A 23,444-nucleotide genomic window follows, 5' to 3' on the forward strand; every position below is an offset into this window, starting at 1 on the left:
GTTATTAAAAAAAATCTTTCCTTTTTAACTGCTTCAGCCCCAGAAGATTTGACTGCTAAATGACCAGGCCATTTTTTGTCATTTGACACTGCGTTGCTTTAACTGACAAATGTGCAGTCATGTGGCGCTGCACCCAAACAAAATTCATGTCCTTTTTTTCCCCACAAATAGAGCTTTCTTGTGAGTTTTTGATCATATCTTCAGTTTAAATTTTTTGCGCTATAAACACAAAAGAGCAACGATTTTGAAAAAAATGAATATTTTGTACTTTTTGCTATAATATCCCCATTTTTTTTTCTAAAAAGCTATTTTTTTCTCAGTTTAGGCAGATATATATTCTTCTTCATATTTTTGGTAATAAAAATCGCAATACGTGTATATTGATTGGTTTGCGAAAAAGTTATAGCATCTACAAAATAGGGGATAGATTTTATAGCATTTTTATTATTATTTTTTTTACTACTAATGGCGGACACATTGGACACTTTCAACACATTTTTGGAACCCCTGGTGTTTATACAGTGATCAGTGCTATAAAAATGCACTGATTACTGTAAAAAGGTCACTGACAGGGTTAGCACTAAGGGGCGATCAAGGGGTTAACTGTGTTTCCTCTGTATTCTAATGGAAGTGGGGCTGGGAAAGTCTAGGGGAGATGACAGATTGATGCTCATAATTTGTATGAACAGACAATCTGTTTCTTTTCCCCTCAGAGAACTGGAAATTGTTTACACACACAGATCCTGGTTCTCGGTGTGTCACGAGCAATCGCAGGAGCCCATCGGTCATCGTGACCGTCGGGCGCTCGCATTGGCTCTGGGGGCGAGCAGCGGGCACGTGGCCCTAGTGGCCACAGGGCAAAGTGACTTTATATAACGTTGTTTCGCCCAGCCATGCCATTCTGCCACAGTGCGGTGGCTGGTCGGCAGGTGTGATTAATCTGCAGCCAATGTAATGTTCTGTAAAATTCAGTGCAATATGATAATTTGGCGACCTTCTGTATGCACTTGGTGTACAAAACATTACCAGAAATGTAATTTCCTGTTTGTGTGATTGGCTCACCGATTTTCCCAGAAATCCGATATAAGTCGGGTAAAATTTTTAGAAATCCTCACCAAAAGGAATTATAGTTTTGGTCAGCTATTCCCTAAGGGCCGGTTCACACAGCGAGGCGCGGCGAGGCGTCTCCGACTTGCCTCGCCGCGACCTGCGGGGACCTCAGCGGCGACTTGCAGAGGACTTCTGTATAGAAGTCAATGCAAGTCGCCCCCGAAGTCGCCCAGAAGTAGTACAGGAACCTTTTTTCTGAGTCGGAGCGACTCGAGTCGCTCCTCTCAGAACGGTTCCATTGTACAGAACGGGGGCGACTTGCGGGAGCGAGGCGAGGCGAGCCGTGTCGCCTCGCATCGCCTCGCTGTGTGAACCGGCCCTAAGTGTTATTTTTAAAGTGATGAAGGCACTACAGCTTTCCTCATTTAGAACCCTGCAAGTGCATCAGCTGAACAGACACTCATTCAGGAATCAGTATTCCAAAGGCATAGTGGCATATAAAGGTTTTTCTATAGAACAGAAACAGCTCTCTCTCTCCTCCTCCCTCCTCCTCCCTCCCTCCCTCCCTCCCTCCTCCTCCTCCTCCTCCTCCTATTTGGACGTGGCAGGCTGTAGGTGGCAGTTTTTTGCTGAAGGGCTAAAGAGTGGTACAATAATGAGTGACTGCAGGCGGCAGAAAAGCATGGTGAAGGTTCTTTGCAAGTTTAGGGCTGCAGTTCTGCAAATGCAATTGGCGATTTGGTCAGGATCAACGATGTCCACACTAGAAGTTTTTAAAAAAATATATTTTTTTCATTCAACACATTGGGATAGACGGGGAAAAAAAATAAAGAGATCGCCCTATTAACACATGCAATGTTAGTGCTTCGATCACCTGTGCTGTGCTATTGTATTCTGCCAGCAACCCCCCCAGAGCACACTGATCCAGCCAGTGGCTGCCAGTGCTGATCAGATGCTGGTTTTCCAGCATGCCCGTTAGACAAAAGATGGACGTGCGACGTACTATTGTAGAACAGAAAGCTGTACACATAGGTTAAAATTCAGCTGATTCCTGACACAGACCGATTTCACCTGATTTTCATCCATGTGTACAGGGGCTTTATCCATCATGTCATACTATCAAGGGGGTGTGGGACCATGACCCCAAACATAGAACCAATGTCATTAGGCACTATCTTTAGCGTAAAGACCACGGAGTCCTGTAAGAAATGGTTTGGCCCCCACAGAGCCATCACCCAACGTCGTGGAGCCTGTCTGGGATTACACGAGGACACAGAAGGATTTGAGGCTACATCCACAGAAGATCTGTGGTTTGTTCTCAAAGATGTTTACAACAACCTACCTGTTCCTTCAAAAACGGTGTACGTTTACCTAGCAGAATTGATGCGGTTTTGAAAGCAAAGGGTGGTCACACCAAATTTGGATTTGGATTTCTCTTCCACTTGTTTACATTCAGTTTTTTAATTTGTAAAAATAAACTATTAACGGTTCTGTTTCTGAAAGCATTCTTAATCTACAGCACTTTTTCCACACCTGTCTAAAACGTTTGCAAAGTGTATATTTGAATATAATATTAATATAAATATATCTAATTTCTCAAGGCCCTAAAGTGCCAGGACATACCCCACAAATTACCCCTTTTTGGAAAGTAGACAGTCTGAGATATTTAGTAAGAGGCATAGCAAGTTTTCTGAAGTTTACATTTTTCTCACACACATAGACCTACTTAAAATTACACCCAAAACATATTCTGTTAGACCTCCAGACTATGGAAGTACCATATGTGTGAGACTTTTTTTTTTTTTTTTTTTTTTTTTTAATGCTTAGTCATATAGAAGGATCCAAAATCCAAGGAGTACCTTCAGACTTTCTAGAGGCACGAATTCTAATTCATCTAATCTCCTGACTGTCTATCACAGTTTTAGGCAAACTGGAGCACCAGGACAATGGCAAGTTATTTTTGAAGTGGCAGGGTAAATGTTTCGGCAATGTCTTTTTTTTTTTTTTTTTATATCATACATTTTTGGAAAATGTGGAAAGAAAATTTTTTTTTTTTTAACAAAAATCTGTCAGTTGAAAAGATATTTCTAACCCATAGCATGGACAGACTTGGAATTACAACATATTCTGCCACTTCTCCCAAGTATGGTGATGCTACATGTGTAAGACTCTTTCAAAGTTTGGACCCGATAATGCATCTCGTGTATCACAACATTCAACCGACACTGTGTAGAAAATCGTGTACTATAATGGTTGCCTCTTTAAGAGTGGTCTGGGAATATAGCATAGTGTAGCTTCACCTACAGCAGGCCATGTTCCTTAAAGCGGAGGTCCACCCTAAAGTGGACCTTCCGCTCATCGGAACCCTCCCCCCCTCCGGTGCCACAATCGGCACCTTTCAGGGGGGAGGGGGGTGCAGTTACCTGGATAATCCAGGTAACTGCACCCACTTCCGGGATAGCTCTCTGCGGAAAGGGGCGTAACTTACGCCCCTTTCCGCAAGTGCCCGCCCCTTCCCGCAAGTGCCCCGCTGCCTGCTGGGAAACACAGATCCCAGAGGCAGCGGGGAGCGTCCTTATTGCGCAGCGCGATTCGCGCATGCGCAGTAGGGAACTGGGAAATGAAGCCGAAAGGCTCCATTTCCTGATTCCCATACCCAAGATGGCGGCGGCAGGACCCGACAGGCGACCTAGAGATCGGCTTCGGGTGCCGACATCGCGGGCGCGCTGGACAGGTAAGTGTCACTATTTTAAAAGTCAGCAGCTGCAGTATTTGTAGCTGCTGGCTTTAAAAAAAATAAAAATAAAAAATGCGGAGTCCCGGTGGACTCCCGCTTTAAGGCTAAGCGGGCCTAATCTACTGGTACCTGGCTGCCCCCATAGGAAAATGCTATGTTCACTGGTCAGGAAGTACATGAGGCTGAACAAATGGTTAACAAAAGAGTACCTGTGCATCAGTGGGAGATGCTGGAGAGTCTGTACTGGTGCCAGGCAGAGACATGTTAAAAAAAAAAAAAAAAAAAAAGGCAAAGCATTGGTCTTGCCAGCAGGCAGGAACATCTTTGAATAGGCTAGGATCAGTGCAGGTGGCAGGCAGATATGTGGTCAGTATGCCAGCAAAGGATCAGTACAGGTGGCAAGCAAATATTTGAGTAAACATGCTGGGGTAAACTTTGGTGGAGGACAGAGCTCTTGTCGATTTATGCAGGTACGTGATCAGTCAGGGCAGCAGGCAGAAATGTGGTCAATTAACATGCCAGGGTCAGTTCATGCAGCAGGCAGAGATATGGTCAGTATGCAGGCAGAAATATGGTTGAGAAAACAGGCAAGCGTTTGTTAAACAGAAAATCAGATGCAGGCAAAATGCAGGTAGTCCGAAGAAAAGCATACTGTATTGAGGTATGATGGCAACAAGGCCAGGTTGTGAGGGGCACTGGGGACAATAGTGATGTGTGTTATGCCCTGTTTCATCTTTTCATATACGCCTTTTTAGGGGGTTTTCTCCTGTATTGTTAGGAGGGAGAATATCCGTGAAGAGTGTCTCAAATGCCGCCTGCTGACTATCAGAAAATGTTTTCAGGGTCAAGACCTTGCTGGTAAAGGAGGGCTTTTACAACCACTTCTTGGTAGTTTAGGCCCTGTAGATGATGTAGCAGTATTAAATGGCCAATTGGAACAGGTGGATGATTTTTTTTTTTATACCAGTGAATGGATCTTGTGGCTGCCAGATAGGACTTCATCATTTGGTCGTTATAATTTACACCTCCCATGAATTGTAGTCATGTGCACAAAGGAGTTTATGGGGCAGACTATGCTTTCCCTCAATTTTCATTGTGCCTTTGTGGATTGAAGAAAAAACATCAACATTGCGCAAATGTGCTGACTCCTCCCTTTTCAAGTGTGTGATGATCAGACTTTGAGGGAAGTGTTTGCGATTTAGTCACACCGTACCACAAGTTACACTTTGCTGCAGATGATGTCAGTAAAGTGGCATGCTGGTATAAAAATCGCCCACATAGGGATGGTATCCCTGATGGAGCACGGTGACATAGTTTCATAGTTAGGTTGAATAAAGACACCAGTCCATCCAGTTCAACCTGAGTGAGTGTCTACAATTGTCCCTATCCCTGTACACACTCATTTCTGTCCCTACTCTCATGGAGCCCACAATCCAAGGTCCCCATTCATATACTAGGGCCAATTTTTGACAGAAGCCAATTAACCTACCTGCATGTCTTTGGAGTGTGGGAGGAAACCGGAGTACCAGGAGGAAACCCACGCAGGCACAGGGAGAACATGCAAACTCCAGGCAGGTAGAGTCGTGGTTGGGATTTGAACCAGCGACCCTTCTTACTGCTAGGTGAGAGTGCTACCCACTTCACCACTGTGCCGCCCATGAGTTCCTACACAATTTGTCTGCTGTTACCCATATATAAGTTGGGCATCCAGCTGGTGCCAGGTTGCTATAATTACACATCATAAATGCAGAAGTCATATGTATACTCTATAGCCCTCTCACAAAGTTTTTATAACTTCACCCTTTTCTGGCACGTTTACTGGAGATACATGGTTTGATGCCAAGGCTTTAATTTCATAAAGTTTGAAATATCTATAAAACACAAGAATCTCATAATCCTTGCATAGTGTCGGGTCATAATGGAGGAATACATTGGCATGGGGTATGGACCAATAGGCATGCAGTTCAGTACTTTTTGTAAGGCCAAGAAAAATTTATCAATTGCGATGGGCTTCAACTGAAATGGACATGCGGTAAAACAAATTGGTGTTATTGGCAATGTGCTGCTGGGCATACAAAGTACATTTGGTACACAATTTGAACTGAATAAATCTTTGGTTATTTGTTGTGTAAAAGGCATTGCTGAAGTAATGGGATGACAGGTGGTATTGAACTCCAGACATGCAATAAAAACCCAATTGACACCATTTGGATGAAAATGGCTGTGGCCTTATTTATTGTTTTTCACAACATATATCTTTTAATATATAATTCATCATATTTTATCACATTCAAATCTTATCATCTTACCAACAAAAACCTAGCTCTTCCATTAAGTCTCGAGCTGTAAAATTCATTAATTCCATCTCAATTTTCCCTTTTCTAGACGAAAAGGACTTGCCACATAAAAAAAGGCCGTGACGGGGGAGGGGTGAGTGGGTCGCTTCTCGGTATCCTCTGGCGACTGGCAAAAATTTTCCTCAGCTATCCCTTTAAATAGTGGCTCATTCAGCTTCTAGAAGCTTCCAAAAGGTCAGCTGACCTTTCTCCACCTATCACAGCTGACCCTTCCAAAGCCTCCAGAAAGTTCTTCCCATGTGACCTCTCCTGACCCATCATAAGCCCCCCATTGATTTTAAACTCAATGGGGGACTTTGAAACTTCCCAACCGCCATGATCCCATTAGGGAAGGGGGGCCTTAAGACAGGCATATCATTCTTTTTCCATGGGATCACAGGCGGTATTGAACTCCAGACATGCAATAAAAAAACCAATTTGACACCATTTGGATGAAAATGTCCGTGGCCTTATTTTATTGGGTTTCACAACATTCATTAAAGCCATCTCAATACCTGTCCCCAACCAGCATGCCTGATGCAAAGCTTTCAGCATGTCACCTACCCCAAACTTGCTGCCAATTCAATGCATGTCTGGAGATTTGAATAATAAATAAATAAATATATAGTAATAATATTAGAGCTGCGCAATTAATCGTCAAGAATCATTATCGCGATCTTGACTAAAGTGTTTAACAATTCTTTCTATGCAAAGAATTCTCTCTGCTCTTCTGAAGCCATCAAAAGAAAGGAAGAGAAAAACTGGGCAGGCTGCCAAGAATCAAAACATTCTTTATCAGTTAAACTTAAAGTGGTTGTATAGTAAATTGTGTAACTTTTAGCTACAGGTAAGCCTATAATAGAAAAATAAAATAAAATAATATCTCCTAAACCTGTACGGTTTAGGAGATATTCCCCCTGCAATGAGGCGCTGACTTCAGTGACGCATGCGCACAGGGGATTCTTGGCTGAAAGCCCGGCAGATGCCGGACTTTGCCGGAAAAAAAGTGACGACATTGCGGCTCCAGCGCTACGAGTGGATACCTGAAAGACACGCCGAGGCAACATTTCAGCTCCCTCGGCGTGAACCAGGTGAGTTACTGATGCCTTGTTCTAAGGTAAGTATTTCATAATGAGCTAGTATGCGGTGCATACTAGCTCATTATGCCTTTTGCCTTACAGGTGTAGAAAAAATAATAATTTGGAGGTATACAAGCGCTTTAAGTCTATTCCATTGACAAATTGTTACAATGTTTACATTGTAACAATTTGTCAATGGAATAGACTTTGTGTGCAAGTGAAAAAAATGTAACCACTTAGGCTGGATTCACACCTATGCATTTTTTGTGCTTTTTGTATTTTGCAGATCTGCACTACATATAGGTGTGAATCCAGCCTTGAACACTAAACCTTTTATTGACATTTCTTGTTTTTTTTTTAAATACTTTTTTTTTTTTTGTTGATCGAAAATTATTTTGAACCCCCAAACATAATATATATAAAATGGTGGGTGTTGCAATTTTTTGTCACACTGTATTTTCGCAGCGGTCTTTCAAATAATGAATAAAAAAAAAAACTAAGAAGTAGTTAGCTCATTTTTTTGTATAGTATGAAAGATTTTACGTCACGAGAACCATGAGAGAATCGTGATCTTTATATTCTTAGCAAAAAAAAATTGTGATTCTCATTTTGGCCAGAATCGTGCAGCTCTAATAAATAAATATATATAGAGATATATATATTGTAGACATGTCACTGGAGAAGTGGTTGAGGGGGTGTACATCTCACCTAGGTTGCTACACAGTGTGAGATGGTAAGTCCAGGATGGATCAGTTTCTCAACAGCAATATGCTGCTGAGTTGTTATTTAAATCTTGCCGGGCCTGGGTTTATATGGAATGGCAGGTAGGTTTGGTAGAGGGACCTGTCATTCCACACCCCCCATCCCTCGTTCCAGTTCTGGGTTTTGGATCAGGTGAGCTTTGATCCTAATTAGCCTGGGAAGGTAAAGGCTCTGCGGGCCTGCAGGTGATTGCTCTCAGCCAGGGAAACGAACAGTCTGTGTGTTTGAGGAAGCTGCAAGCACAGCCACTGCTGGAGCTCAAATCCACCCTGCGATATCCAGGCGAAAGACGCTGTGTTTATAAGTGTCAGATAGGTGAGAAGAACCTGTTTAGTAAGCGCCCAGCCGGGCTAGGTTGTTTGTTTTGTTATTATTTTGTTCCTGTTATACACAAGAAGCACGGTGTTGCTGTATATTTTGTTTGTTGGACTGTTTGTACCACGAATAAACGCCAAGGTCTGCTTTATAAAGTCCAAGTCTGCTGTGAACTGTGTACAAACACACCCTACCCCGGGAAGATCCCTTACAATTGGTGGAGGTAGCGGGCAACACGGTTGCTAGGGGCAACGGTGTGGACAGACTTGGCTACAGCTGCTGATGTCCTGGGTGAAAGCTGCAACTACACTCCAAGAACAGTCCAGCAACATGGAGGAGATGCTGAAGCAGTTTATGCAAGTGAGTTTGCAACAACAGCAGGCTCAGATAGAGGCCAATAGACGACATGAACAGTCCATGGCTGCACAACAACAACTTATCGAGCACCTGATAGCAAATCGAGAGGCGCCTGTGGTTGCTAATCCACCCACAGTGATGGGAGCCGCTCCAGAGATTTTTTTTGGGAGAAGGACTGTGCAGAAAGCGCTGCAAAAGATGACTGCTGAGGACGATGTTGAAGCCTATCTAACAGTATTTGAGCGCGTGGCTGAGCGAGAGAAGTTACCAGCCGCTGAGTGGGCAGAGGTAATTGCGCCCTATTTAACAGGTGAACCTCAAAAGGCCTACTATGACCTCAGTGAGCAAGAGGTTAAGGACTATACTCGGCTAAAAGAGGAGATACTTGCCCGACTAGGAGTTACTACTGCAGTCCGTGCCCGGAGGGTACGCAACTGGAGCTACAGTCTGGACAAATCAGCGAGGTCCCAGATGTATGACCTAATCCATTTGGCAAGAAAGTGGTTGGAGCCAGACACTTCTACTCCTGCACAAATCCTAGAGAAGGTCGTGATGGATCGCTACCTCCGAGCGCTTCCTACTGACCTGCAACGCTGGGTGGGACAAGGTGATCCTAAGAACGCAAACGAACTTGTCAACCTTGTGGAGAGGTTCCAGGCGACTGAGGACTACCTCCGTGATGTTCCTGCAGCATCTTCACCTCCCCGGAGCGCCAGATCTGTGCCGTCAGCTGGTAAGAGACTTCCATCTATTGGGGGAGTGTGGAGGGGTGCTGATGGAGGGAAAAGGGCTCAAATGGTGTCTCAGGGACAAAAGACTGGTGATGGTCCCGGGTGGCTAAGGGGCTCTGAAAAGGACTCCTTGCCAAAGAGACCAGGCCCTATCCAGTGTTGGAGATGCCATGAGGCGGGACACGTGTCGGCCCATTGCCCTCTTACCACTGAACCCATGGAGTGTGACGCTAGCCGGCGTCAGTCGCTGTTTGCGGAACCATCTTGTGCTGCAGTTCCTGGACTAGAGACTGAACCGCAAATCTGCAATATTACCATCAATGACCTTCCCGTTGAGGCGTTAATGGACTCGGGAAGCCTCGTAACCTTGGTGCATGCTAGCCTGGTGGCTGGGGACTTAGAGTCTAAAAAGCATATGAGTGTTGTGTGCATACATGGTCATACAAAAGTGTACCCTATAGTGCTGGCTAAAGTCGGGACTGAACAAGGCACCGTACAATATGAAGTGGGTGTGGTTAAAAACCTCATGCATAATGTAATATTGGGGCGCGATTTTCCATTATTCTGGGCTCTCTGGGAAAAAAGAAAAATCCCCAAAAGGAGTGAGGATACCTCTAAGGGGGTTGCCTTGTCCACTGTGAATGATAAAAGTATGCAGGATGAAAATGATTGTTTTCCTTTACAGGTCCTGGCTGGGGAGGAGGAGGCTCCTCCCACTGAGCAAAATATACTAGACTTAGAGGTGTCTAGGGATAATTTTGGGGCTGCACAATTACAGGACCCCACTCTCAAAAATGCGAGAGAGCAGGTTGCTGTAATGAATGGGGTACCTCAGGAACCAGATGCTGAAAAAAGGTTTCCACATTTTTCGGTGACTAATGATCTTTTCTATAGAGTCAATAAGATTAAGGATGAGATTGTGGAACAGCTTCTGGTACCTAAGCCGTACCGGCGTCAGGTGCTTGACATGGCACATAACCATGTTCTTGGGGGACACTTGGGGACTGACAAAACGCGAGAGAGGGTTCTCCAGAGGTTTTTTTGGCCGGCGATATATGATGACATTAAAAAATACTGCGAGTCGTGCCCCACATGTCAGGTTAGTGCCCCAGTGTCACATTTTCGCAGTCCTTTGGTTTCGCTCCCTATTATAGAGGTGCCTTTTGAGCGTATTGCCATGGATTTAGTGGGTCCCGTGGTAAAGTCAGCTAGAGGACACCAGTATATTTTGGTAGTCATAGATTATGCGACCCGCTATCCTGAGGCTGTACCCTTAAGAAACACTGCATCTAAAACAATTGCACGTGAGTTGTTTTATATGTTCTCTAGGACTGGGATCCCCAAAGAAATCCTAACTGACCAAGGCACACCATTTATGTCAAAACTGATGAAGGAATTATGTAAACTATTTAAAGTCTCACACATCCGTACCTCTGTATACCACCCCCAGACGGACGGATTGGTGGAGAGATTTAATAAAACTTTGAAACATATGTTGAAGAAAGTGGTGGCAAAAGATGGTCGTGACTGGGATCATTTATTACCCTACCTCATGTTTGCTATTAGGGAAGTGCCCCAAGCGTCCACAGGGTTCTCACCATTCGAGTTGGTCTATGGTCGTCACCCTAGGGGTCTACTGGACATTGCAAAAGAAACATGGGAGAGTGAGTCCACCCCATACAAGAGTGTTATTGAGCATGTAGCACAAATGCAGGACCGTATAGCCACTGTAATGCCCCTGGTAAGGGAACACCTCCAGAGAGCTCAAGAGGCCCAAAGTAGAATTTACAACCGATCCGCAAGAATCAGGACATTCAACCCAGGCGATAGGGTTCTTGTACTAGTCCCCACTGTTGAGAGTAAATTCTTAGCGAAGTGGCAAGGTCCTTATGAAATTGTTGAAAAGATCAGTGAGGTGAACTACAAGGTGCACCAACCAGGTAGAAGGAAGCCTTTCCAAGTTTATCACATAAACTTGATCAAGCCCTGGAAAGACAGGGAATCCTTGGTGGCGACAAATACTGTTAATAATTTGTCACCACCAATCCCTCCAGTCAAGGTAGGCGATGCTCTATCAGTGTCACAGAAACAGGAGGCTCTGGAATTTTTACAGAAAAACAAAAACAAGTTCTCTGACCTCCCAGGGCGTACCCACCTCATCCATCATCACATTGAAACTGAGCCTAGAAGCAGAGTAAACCTAAAGCCCTATAGGATACCGGAGGCACGTAGAAAAGCCGTATCTGACGAGGTAAAACGTATGCTTGATCTGGGGGTAATTGAGGTGTCACAGAGTGAATGGTCCAGCCCGATTGTGCTAATCCCAAAGCCCAATGGAACTTGGAGGTTCTGTAACGATTTCAGAAAGTTGAATGAGGTCTCCAAGTTCGATGCTTATCCTATGCCCAGGGTAGATGAGTTGATTGAGAAGTTAGGTAACGCCAGGTACATAACCACCCTCGATCTCACAAAGGGCTATTGGCAGATTCCACTTTCTGGCGAGGCTAAAAAGAAAACTGCATTCTCCACCCCTGATGGGCTATTCCAGTATGTAGTGATGCCATTCGGGTTACATGGGGCGCCTGCAACTTTCCAGAGGTTGATGGACTTGATCCTGCGACCACATCGTGATTACTCAGCCGCCTACCTCGATGATGTGGTCATTTTTAGCCCTGATTGGGAAAGTCACCTCTGTAAGGTACAGGCCGTGTTGGATGCCATAAGTGATGCAGGGTTGACCATAAATGCCGAGAAGTGTGCTCTAGCCCTAGAAGAGGCCAAATATCTGGGCTACATTGTTGGAAGAGGATTGGTTAGGCCACAGCTAAATAAAATTGAGGCAATACAGAATTGGCCTAGACCCCTGACAAGGAAACAGGTTAGAGCTTTCCTGGGTATTACGGGTTATTACCGTAGATTTGTGCCGAACTTTGCCTCAGTTGCTGCTCCACTAACTGACTTGACAAAGGGCGGAAAGACAGCAATGGTCACGTGGACCCCAGAGGCCGAGAAGGCTTTCCAAAGCCTTAAGTCTGCCTTGTGCCAACCACCTGTGTTAGTCACCCCCGATTTCAGGAGAGAATTTCTGGTCCAGACAGATGCCTCTAACACAGGCTTAGGTGCAGTACTCTCACAAGTAGTGAATGGTGAGGAGCATCCGGTGACGTACTTGAGTAGAAAATTAACCCCGGCCGAGAAAAATTATGCCATTGTGGAGCGAGAATGTTTGGCAGTGAAGTGGGCCCTAGAATCTTTAAAGTATTACTTGCTAGGCAGGAAATTCAAGTTGGTGACAGACCATGCCCCCCTAACATGGATGAAGTTAAACAAGGAGAGAAATGCAAGAGTGACTAGATGGTTTCTGTCCTTACAAAACTTTAATTTCACTGTGGAACACAGGCCAGGGAAATTACAGGCAAATGCTGACGCATTGTCAAGGGTGAGTTGTCTGTGGGGACAAAAGGCTCAGCCCTCTGGTCTGAAAAAGAGGGGGGGGGGATATGTAGACATGTCACTGGAGAAGTGGTTGAGGGGGTGTACATCTCACCTAGGTTGCTACACAGTGTGAGATGGTAAGTCCAGGATGGATCAGTTTCTCAACAGCAATATGCTGCTGAGTTGTTATTTAAATCTTGCCGGGCCTGGGTTTATATGGAATGGCAGGTAGGTTTGGTAGAGGGACCTGTCATTCCACACCCCCCATCCCTCGTTCCAGTTCTGGGTTTTGGATCAGGTGAGCTTTGATCCTAATTAGCCTGGGAAGGTAAAGGCTCTGCGGGCCTGCAGGTGATTGCTCTCAGCCAGGGAAACGAACAGTCTGTGTGTTTGAGGAAGCTGCAAGCACAGCCACTGCTGGAGCTCAAATCCACCCTGCGATATCCAGGCGAAAGACGCTGTGTTTATAAGTGTCAGATAGGTGAGAAGAACCTGTTTAGTAAGCGCCCAGCCGGGCTAGGTTGTTTGTTTTGTTATTATTTTGTTCCTGTTATACACAAGAAGCACGGTGTTGCTGTATATTTTGTTTGTTGGACTGTTTGTACCACGAATAAACGCCAAGGTCTGCTTTATAAAGTCCAAGTCTGCTGTGAACTGTGTCCAAACACACCCTACCCCGGGAAGATCCCTTACAATATATATATATATATATATATATATATATATATATATATATATATATATATATATATATATATATATATATATTTTTTTTATTATATTATATTATAAAAGCCCGGAACACCACCTTCCAGATCAATGTGCCTGAATGAAATACCCAATTTTTGAATAGACCTATTCACCCTCGTCCTAATTTTTTTTCAAAAGGCTTAAAATTGGCACATTCCAGCCAATGCAATTTGGGGATGGTTTCTGAAAAATGACTGACTGACTGAGACGATGATGTGCTGATAACTCGAAGTGTATTTTGTATGTTGGCGATCAAGTCTAATGTTCTGATCTGACCAATGTCATTTCCGCCTAAGTGTAACAAGATCACATTTGGTGGAAGATACAGCAAATACATACATGTTATTTATTTCAAATATCAATTCCTCCCACACCATCCCACGGCAACCTTTCCAAAATACCAGAAATGTATCTTTATCTAAACCTAAATTGGCACCATATCTTCTTGCCACAGCTATTTTCTATGCCCAAAAAATTAATGAATGGCCCAGGATCCTTCTCGCTTGTTTACCTGTAATAGATTAAATAGAAGTGTTAGGACGAATGTAACTTTTATAAGCACTGGACTTCCACCTACCTATGTTCTTGATTTTTGTTTCATTGAGGCCTGTTAGAGCAGCTTCTGTTGCTGCTCCAATTAGAAAAGAATGAGAAGAAAATTGCATATGATACATGTTCATAGCCATAAGACATTTCTTAAAAACCATATTAAACTGATATTTCCTTAATGGTGTTCCATCTATATGGATGAATAAATTAGCACCTTTGCCAAAGATATCAGTTTTGCTATGTGGAATAAACAGACCCAAACTGTCTCAAAAAAATTGTACGGTATGGAAAAAAAATAGCTGTCCCTCTATTCTCGGAGGTCGGTACAACTTTGGATATTCTCAGTGCTGCAAAAAAATGTCAATGTAAAAACTGGCTTAAACCATAAAGCTTCCTACTCTGAAAAACAGATCTCTGCTGTTATTGGACACAATCTTCTCAACATTAACAAAGTGGTTTCCTACTGTCAGCTGTAAAATTCACTTTACAGTAACTTTTTTTAAAGCCTGTCGAACTGAGAAAAAAAACCAAACAGCCATGCAAATTGTTCAATTTCAAAAAGAAAGACACCCTAGCTCTTTATTGATGCGTGACCACAAATAATTGCCCATTGGTAAATTCAGAAACTCTAAGCCCTTGTACACACGGTCGGAGATTCCGACAACCAAATGCGTCGGCTTTTGTCCGTCGGATTTTGTCCGTCGGATTTTGTCCGAAACTGTTGTATACACACGGTTGGACAAAGTTGTCGGAAAATCCGACGTGGTGACATTAGTTCGTTACGACGGGACTATGTTTACGCTAGTAGCCAATAGCTTTGGTGTAGGAATTTGATCTGAGCTTGCGTGGCACTTTGTCCGATCTGAATTCTCTACACATGATCGGAGTATGTCCGATCGGAACATTTTGTCGGAAAATATTTCCGGCAAGTTGGAAAAGTTGGTCCGATGGATATTCTGATGGAAACCGTCCTATGCAGACCACACACAGTCGGAATATCCGACAAAACGCTCCGATCAGACACATTCCGACGGAATCTCCGACTGTGTGTACAAGGGCTTACACTACTCGTTCTGAAACATCCAGGACTGTTAAATTTATCGCAGATACGCAAGACCCCACCATAATTGTCAGGCATAGGAATAATTATTCCAAATTGCAGGAGCCACAGAACGTTGAATATGTGCACACATCAAATCAAATCCCATAACTTCCGTGGGAATAAGTGACTGAACTGATACGTGTTAGATAACAACTGGAAAAAACGCTGCATCTGTCGATGAGAAAGGGCATCTGCTATTATATTTAATTTGCCAGGAATATATTTCGCTTTAACCCAGATGTTATATAGAAGACACTGAAAAACAAAGTATCTCAACAAACAAATAACTGGTGATGACTTGGAGGACAGACAATTGATTGCAAATAGAACACCTCTATTGTCTGTACTAATCAATATCCTTCTATTGGTGAATTGCTGACCCCATATCTCCAACGAAACAATAATTGGGAATAGCTCAAATAAAACTATATTTTTTGCAAAAAAAAAAAAAGTTTTTTTTAACCATCGGTTGGGCCATAATTCAGAGGGAAGGGGGGCCTTTAAGACAGGCATACCCCTTCTTTTCCCAAGGGAAGCATTAAGGATTTGTTAGCGCCCCTGTGACACTTTTACGGGCCCTAATCTTTCAAGGCTGATTTGGCACTCCACTACTTGTGCTTTGCCTTTCATCTTGATGTACTGCACTTCTGGTGCTCGCCACCTCATTAGATGGTCTGTGCTACTGGTGCTTGCCCTGCTACGGTTCAATATGCTTGATTTTTTTTTTTTGTAGTTACCCTTTTACCTCAATAAGGGGCTCTTACTTTACTACTGCTCTCCAGTTTCATTTTACAAATGTGATCGTCGGAGCTCCTTCCCACTGCTCTCATCTGTCACACTCAGAATCTGAAAGGCCACCTCACTTGTGAACCATTTTTTGGACATGATGGTGTTCAGATTACATTGGCACTGGTGACACTGGGAAAGGTGTAGGTAGCAATAGGTCACTGTAGCAGGCTCACAACTCACAGTAAAATCACAGATCGCCTCTGTCTCCTCTCACATGCTCTCTCTGTGTGAGAGGAAACAGAGCTGATGGATGCAAGAGACAGCCTTTGTGTTTTAGCTTAGTCATCGCTGTGATTGGTCACAGTGATCACCTGGTACAGGACCAATTTTGACTTCAGCACTCCTGGAAATATTGGTTTCCCAGCAGACTTTGAGGGATAATTTCTTTGCAGAGGATCTGAGTTCAGTGGAGCAGGCAACAAGAAATGTAAGTATTATCTTTTTTTAGGTATGTGCTTTCCCAAACCTTTTTTTATTATGATACAGGGTCTCGTTTAGCAGTTTTTTTTAAATAAAATGACTTGTTTTACACACTGTAATGCACAGAAAAATCAGCAGCCGGCATGTTTGTAATGGTCAATTATGGTGTTTACATGATCGGGAAGCACTGATTTACAATTGTCAGTTTGTGATGCAACTGTCAGTGACAGTGCTGTTTTAGGACCTGGAGCACATACCTTTTCTGAAACAGAATGTAGATTAACATTTTCTCAGCATCAGGCACCATGCTGGAGAATGTTAATCTACAGATGTCACTTTTGAAGGAATTAGACCTTGTTCACACAGGCAGCAGCCAATTATTGCTTGCTTTAAAATTGATCCATGATAGTTGGCAGGTGGCAAGGAGGCAACAGGTGTATGGTCCTGAGTGGCTGCATGTTCTAATTTGTGTGAGAATTCCGTGGGCATTTAAAACACAGCTCAATTGCCTAATTTCACTGCCCCCTGGCCACCCATGTGATTGATGCCCTACACTGCTAGAGAAAAAAAGTGTTTGCAGAGACAAATACCATACCCTGTTTTGCTGTGGAGCAGATTTTTGTGACTAAAGTGTGGGTTTCTCATCAGTGTGAGTCACAATGTTTTCTTTGTCTCTATTATTCTTCACACTTTTATTGGGTTGTTTCTTTTTTTATAACTTCTTTTTTTATATATATTTTTTAGCAGGAGGTGGAGACATTTTTTTCAGAGAAGCATACAATGCTGTCTTGAGAGAAGGCTATAGCAAGGATGTCTGGAAAATGCTAATTTTTAAACTTGTGAAAGAAAATATGTATCAGGTAAGGTTTTGTGTTTTTTTTTTTTTTTCTATTTTTGCCAAGTTTTTAATATTGTGTAATTGCATGCTTGAAAACACTGATAGATTTCAGTTCCCTGAACAGCTGTTACTGTTACACATGGCACAGAATACTAGTCTGCACATCTTTTTTTCTTTGAATATTAACTGGGAAGGGGGGGATTTGAGACCTAGATAAAGCTGGCTTTTTTTTTTTTCAATTTCCTTTTAGTTTTACCTTCAACTATGTAGTGCAAGGGGCCTGCCTTATTGCAAACAATTTGAAATTATTTAGGTTGGACCATATTATATGGTTTTGTTACATCTAAAAAAAAAAAAATTGAAGGAAAAAAAAAATGATGTGTAGCCAGCTTTAGTCTTGGACGATTGGGTTATTTGGTGCCTTCAGATGTTTGGGCACTGGCAAATAAAGCTTTGGGGCAGTCTGAATATAACTTTTCCCACTCCTAGCAAGCCCCCTCTTTGCTCGTGTCCTTAGGTGTACTGACATTTTCTCTTTGTTCTGAAAGAAGCAAGCATGTTTCTTGTGGTGGTGTGTTTTTTTTTTTGTTTTTGTTTTTTCAAGACTTTTCTATTAAGATTCTTAGCTGTTACTTAGCTGCCACTGTGGCTTTTGCTTTGCAGCTTTGGCTAAAGTTTGAGGGAGCAGACGCTGGATGAAGAGGTGGAGTTCATCTGAATTTGTTGCTTGGGGCTCTGGATCCTGCAATGGGCACTCGCCTAGGCACATGTTATCTATAGTTTTCTGTACAGGTCCAGTGACATGGTACTACTACCACCTAGTGTGACTCAGTCCTGGAAGACTCCATAGGGAGTATACCCGCTGGAAGGACAAAGATTGTCTGTATGGGCATACAAATCCTGCATTGGTGCCTTTTCAGTACTGCACTGTCAGTCTATTCCTGGGTGTTCCAGACCACTGCAACATTGTTACTAATAAATAAACCTTAAGTTGTGCTGTGCTTCTAACTTATTAAAACACATAAATAATGAAATATGTATATACAGTTTTCTTTTCAATAATATACAAGTATAGTGCAAATCATCAATTCCTATAATAGGGCTTTATTGAAGCTGTAATCCTATACACAAAAAAGAAATAAGCCAAGCCCCAATATCTAAAAAAAAAAAAAAAAAAAAAAATCTTAATATATAATCCACACACATATATGCATACAGTGAAACTAACAGTCAGTTTGCGCCACACAGTCATCTGTGTAATTCTTCACTATATAGTCCCAAAGGCCCAGTGCAGTGTTAATTCACACTATTAACGTGCATGTCTTCTACCATATGTGCCTTATTGTGCACTCACCATAAGAGCTGGACGTCTTAAACTAGAGAAAGTCAAAGACATTACTTCCCCTTGGTTGATCCATCAGGTTGCTTTGCATAAACTATCCTCACTCAGTCTCAGTGAAAAATACACACAGGTTATGGTGTGTTCTACTTGCCATTTTATAAAAAAAAAAAAAAAGTTACAAACACGTGTTCATGGTATAAAAAGTGCTCCTCAAAAACATAAAACTCTTAGACTATAATATCCAGTGCACCTTTGGTAGTGGAAGCAGTTTCAGTGCTCCCGTTCCTCTGACGGGACATATGTCCAAGCATGATCCGCTACCTTCAGCTCTGCCTTACACCAGCAGGCCTTTGAGGCCTTGGAAGGAATAGTTCCTTGGAAATAATGGTGAGCTTTGTTTTAATGGGTTTTGTTATACCCCTTCTGTGCAGTTGGGTTGTGAGTAACCTTTGATGGCAAGGTCTCACTCATTTATGCCAAATCCAATTGCATGGGGTGCAAACTGACGTCTTCGTCCTCTCTGCCATCTCTGAACTTTACACATCATCTGCTCAGCTGGGGATACTGTGGTGTGTACCTAGTCTCCAGGTAAGCCAGGTGGCGATAGTCTATGAACATAACTCCTAGCCTTAAGGGTGTCCTTTTTTTTTTTTTTTCTCTTAAACCTCATTTCCACAGTCTATGCTTGTCTCTATTGCTGTGTGCACACGATCAGACTATCCGGCGGACCAGAGTCCGCCAGACAATCCGCCCGTGTGTGGGCTCTGGCAGACTTTTTCTTTCCAAAAGTCCGGCGGACTTGAAAAGAAGTTCTGACTCAAAATTGTCCGCCGGACTCCGTAGTCCGGCGGACAATCCACCCATCTGTGTACTAGTCCGCCGGACTTTTGAAATGAACAAATGAACGGACTTGCCCACACACGTAGAAAAGTCCCTTTTCTACGTGGCTCCAGGTAGCCGGGACTAGCGAAGGAAGTGAATGTCGCCACCTCCATCAGCAAGATTGACTCCTTGCAAGCCCGTCACCTGGTATGGACTTAAAGGGGAAGCCCTACGCTGAAAAAACGGTGTAGGGGTCCCCCCCAAAGTCCATATCAGACCCTTATCGGAGCACATAGCCTGGCCGGTCAGAAAAGGGGGTGGGGACGAGCGAGCACCCTCCTGAGCCGTACCAGGCCCGTGCTCCCAAAAGTGAACTCAAGCCATGTGCTTCACTTGTGAAGGCCTCTTACAAGCATCTAAGCTTGTGACTTGCATGTGGATAATGTCTAGTTTATTTGAGTAGGACATTTTGCCTAAGTGTCTGGAATGCTAATGGTACATCCAAAAAATATCGGACTCCCTTATCTTAAAGAACTTCTTAAATTACAAAATATATCATGTTTCCTCCGCTCTACTCATTCAAACCTTCTTCAAATTCCTAGAACTAGATTGAAGACAATGGGAGACAGGACTTTTTGTGCAGCTGCCCCATGTTTGTGGAATGCACTACCTAACAGTTTAAGGGCCCCTCAATCTACTGATTGTTTTAAAAAAGGACTTGAGACATTTATTTTTAGAAAACTTTTTTGTTCTTGTTAGATGTTTGTTTCTGTATGAATTGTTTTTTAACCTGTAGCACTTTGAGATCTTCTGATGAAAAGGGTGTTAGAAATAAAATGTATTATTATTATTATTATTATTATTATTATTAAGATGAAAAAATTACGACAAGTTCTGCTTTAAACAGACTTTTTGGTGTAAGGTCCAGTTTAAGTGTAGTATCTCTTGCTAAGTGATTTAAAGGTTATGTAAACCCAACATTTCCCCGAATTGTCTTTCAGGGCGCCACCTGAGAGACCTTGGCTCCTCCCTTCTATAGGAAACACCGCGCCAGCCATCTTTAAATTTCCTTCTCCCCTGCTGGCTCCTTGGTTATTTGTGTTTCCTCCAGAAGGCTTACACCACCTGGAATCAAGCCAAGAGGCTCAGGCAGAAAGTCCTGAAAGGGGGCAGAGGCTCTATGGACAGGCCAGGTAAAGCGTACCTGCTGACGATTGCCACCCCTGCATCCCTGAGAGCAGATGGAGGTCGGGGGAGGGGGGCTCTGGTTTTCATTACGGAGTGCAGCAGATGGGAGTGCAGGCCCAGCCAGTGGTTCCGGACCGGGTGGAGCAACGTGGTAAAGCACAGCAGTGCAGAGACCATGCCGGTGACGCCATGTCAGGTGAAAGGAGCGGGCACTTCCGGTTGACCCACGGCTTCCGTTTCCGCCCACGTGACATTGAAAAGGAGCCAGGCACGGGCTGGAGAGGGGCTGCAATTGCTGTAAGGACAGCACAAGCTCCGGAGGCGGCACCAGTATGTCTGAAGCGGAAGGAAGGGACCAGTCTGCTCCAGCTAAGGCCAGCTCCAGCCACGCTAAGGTAAGGGGAACCTAGGGTGGAGCTCCCCTTGCAGAACCCCCCCTCCCATCATATGACTGGGGGGGATAGGGAAAGAGTCCCTCCAGTGTCTGAGGGGAGGGCGATGTAAAGTAATGCTTTAATGCCTGTGGGTTTTTTTTTATTTTTTTTTATTTTTTTAGGGACTCCTGGGGAAAAACACTGTAGAGAATGTATTAACAAATTAGTACAGGAACATACTATTGAGCAGGGCAGTGAACTAGTGGCATCAGTAAAGGAACTTTCTAGTACGATTGAATCCTTTAAGGCACACAGACTTGGCCTTTGAGCACAAAGGGGTCCTGTCCGACGCAATGGACAGAAGGATGTACTCCCTCTTAACGAAGTCGCGGGACTCTGCTGTGGGAAGCCTAAAACCAGCTATGCCAGTAACTGTAGTAGGCAGAAACGTCGAGTTTTGGCTGACTCAGATACAGGCCCACATTGAGGAGGGAACTGAAAAAAAACTGATTCTATCCTCTTTCCCCATGCTCCTGTGAGGCATCGCTTATATCGCAGATGCATCAGCGGAATTGGTACGGATGGCAGCCAGATCCCCCAATTCCGCAAGAAGAGCCCTGTTGCTAAAGACATGGCAGGGGGACTGTGTCTAAAGCCAAACTTTGCTGAATCCCATTTACAGGGAACTTGCTGTTTGGACCAGGTTTGGAGTAAGTAAGTGATAAGAAAAAAGCATTTCTGCTGAAGCATAAACCAGTCTGGGGACAGCCACAGCAAAATAAAAAGAGGGGACACAAGTTCCCACTTTAGAGCACATAAGGCCAAAAACCAAAGGAGACCTTGGGTACAGAGAGGAAAGTGCAAAGGAGGGGCAATTTTTCGTCCTTCTGAACAAGCCTGCAACAAACTATGACAAACCAGTCTCACGGTGGGGGGAAGACTGGGGGCCTTCCTCACACAATGGAAAAAAGATTTCCTCCAATCAGTTCATATTGAGAACGATAGTAAACTGGTATCACTTGAAGTTCCCAAGTTCTATTACCTCCAAACTGATCTATGGCTACCCTGGATGTAAAGGATGCGTATTTACACATCCCGATAACTTGCCAAAAATTTCTAAGATTAGCAATAAGAACAAAGGAAACCATGCACCTTCAATCTCAGGCTCTACCCTTTGCCCTTTCCTTTTTGTCCCAAATTTTTACAAAAATTTTGGCGGAGGCTCTGGTGACACTTTGAGTCAAGGGCATATCCATTATCGCCTATCTAGATGATCTTCTCCTATTTGCAAACTTCCTTTAAATTACTAGAGAGCCTGAAGTACACACAGGCATTTCTAGAAAATCTAGTTTGGTTGGTGAACATAGAAAAATCCAACCCAAACCTCACTCAGCAAATATACTTGGGGTACGTACTAGACTCAGCTCAACAAAAAGTGTTTCTACCCAGGGAGAAGATACAAAAAATCCAAGAGGCGATGTAAGCATTACAGGCCAATCAACCATGCTGAATAAGGCAAATAATGTCAACATATGCTGAACATCCTTTTTCTAGTCCTGTCGTACGTCATTGCGTTCTAAACGATCGGACTTTGGTGTGAACGTGTGTAGGCAAGTCCGTTTCAGCGGAACTTCATCGGAAACACTGTCAAGAGTTTATTCTGATGGAAAAAAACGGTTGTGTGTACGCTAGAGAGACCGGTTCTGATACGGGTAAAAAGATCCATGTGATGGTGGAGGAGATCAGAAAATTTAAAGAGGACGGATGTGGGCCCTACCAATCACCCTAATAATAACTACGAGCGAAAGCAGTATAGGATGGGGAGCACATCTAGGCTCCCGGGTAACACAGAAAACTTGGAAAAAGGAAGAGATGAGATCATCCAATTGGAAGGAGTTAAAGGCAGTACTTCTAGCACTTCAATCGTTCCAGAAAGATGGAAGTCACTTACAGGTTAGGTCTGACAATTCATCACTAATCGCTTACATAAACAAGCATGGAGTAACAAGGAACAGAACCTTTTGGATCTTAGCAAAGGAATTCCTATACTGGGGAGAGAAAAACGTACTTTCCTTGTCAGCAGTATGTTTTAAAGGGGAATTTAAAGTGGCAGATTTCCTCAGCAGAAAGAAATTGAGAGAAGGCGACTGGGTATTACATCAGGAAGTGTTCAAACGAATTGCGCATAAAATTGGCAACACCTCAGGTGGACTTATTTGCCTCAAAAGAAAGCAGAAAGATTCAGGCTTTCTTCTCCCTCTACCTGAAAAGGGAAGATTGTGCGCTCGGAGTAGACACCCTAGCAAAGAAGTGGGCGTTAAACAAATGCTATGCCTTTCCCCCACCAGTGCTACTACCAGCAGTACTAAGAAAATTCTGTACAGAGAACACGTCACTGATTCTCATTGCACCACACTGGCTCAGGAGACCGTGGTTCTCTATGCTCAAAGAATTTGCTGTAGAACCAC

At 43.5% G+C, this 23,444-nt stretch overlaps 1 protein-coding gene across 4 annotated transcripts in view; it reads left to right on the forward strand.

Annotated features, from left to right (window-relative positions):
- Window positions 1-23,444, forward strand: part of TRANK1 (tetratricopeptide repeat and ankyrin repeat containing 1) — a 389,483-nt gene that overhangs the window by 90,351 nt on the left and 275,688 nt on the right. For 3 of the 4 annotated variants that reach the window (XM_077491750.1, XM_077491748.1, XM_077491749.1), the window contains one exon: window positions 17,157-17,272. In XM_077491750.1, the coding sequence (XP_077347876.1) occupies window positions 17,157-17,272 (116 nt within the window). The remainder of the gene's footprint in view (window positions 1-17,156; window positions 17,273-23,444) is intronic. The other variant, XM_077491751.1, reaches the window with a different exon arrangement.

The sequence above is a fragment of the Lithobates pipiens genome, unplaced genomic scaffold (genome assembly GCF_037356315.1).
Source record: "Lithobates pipiens isolate NorthernLeopardFrog02 unplaced genomic scaffold, aLitPip1_a1.2 Scaffold_19, whole genome shotgun sequence".
Classification (NCBI taxonomy): domain Eukaryota; kingdom Metazoa; phylum Chordata; class Amphibia; order Anura; family Ranidae; genus Lithobates; species Lithobates pipiens.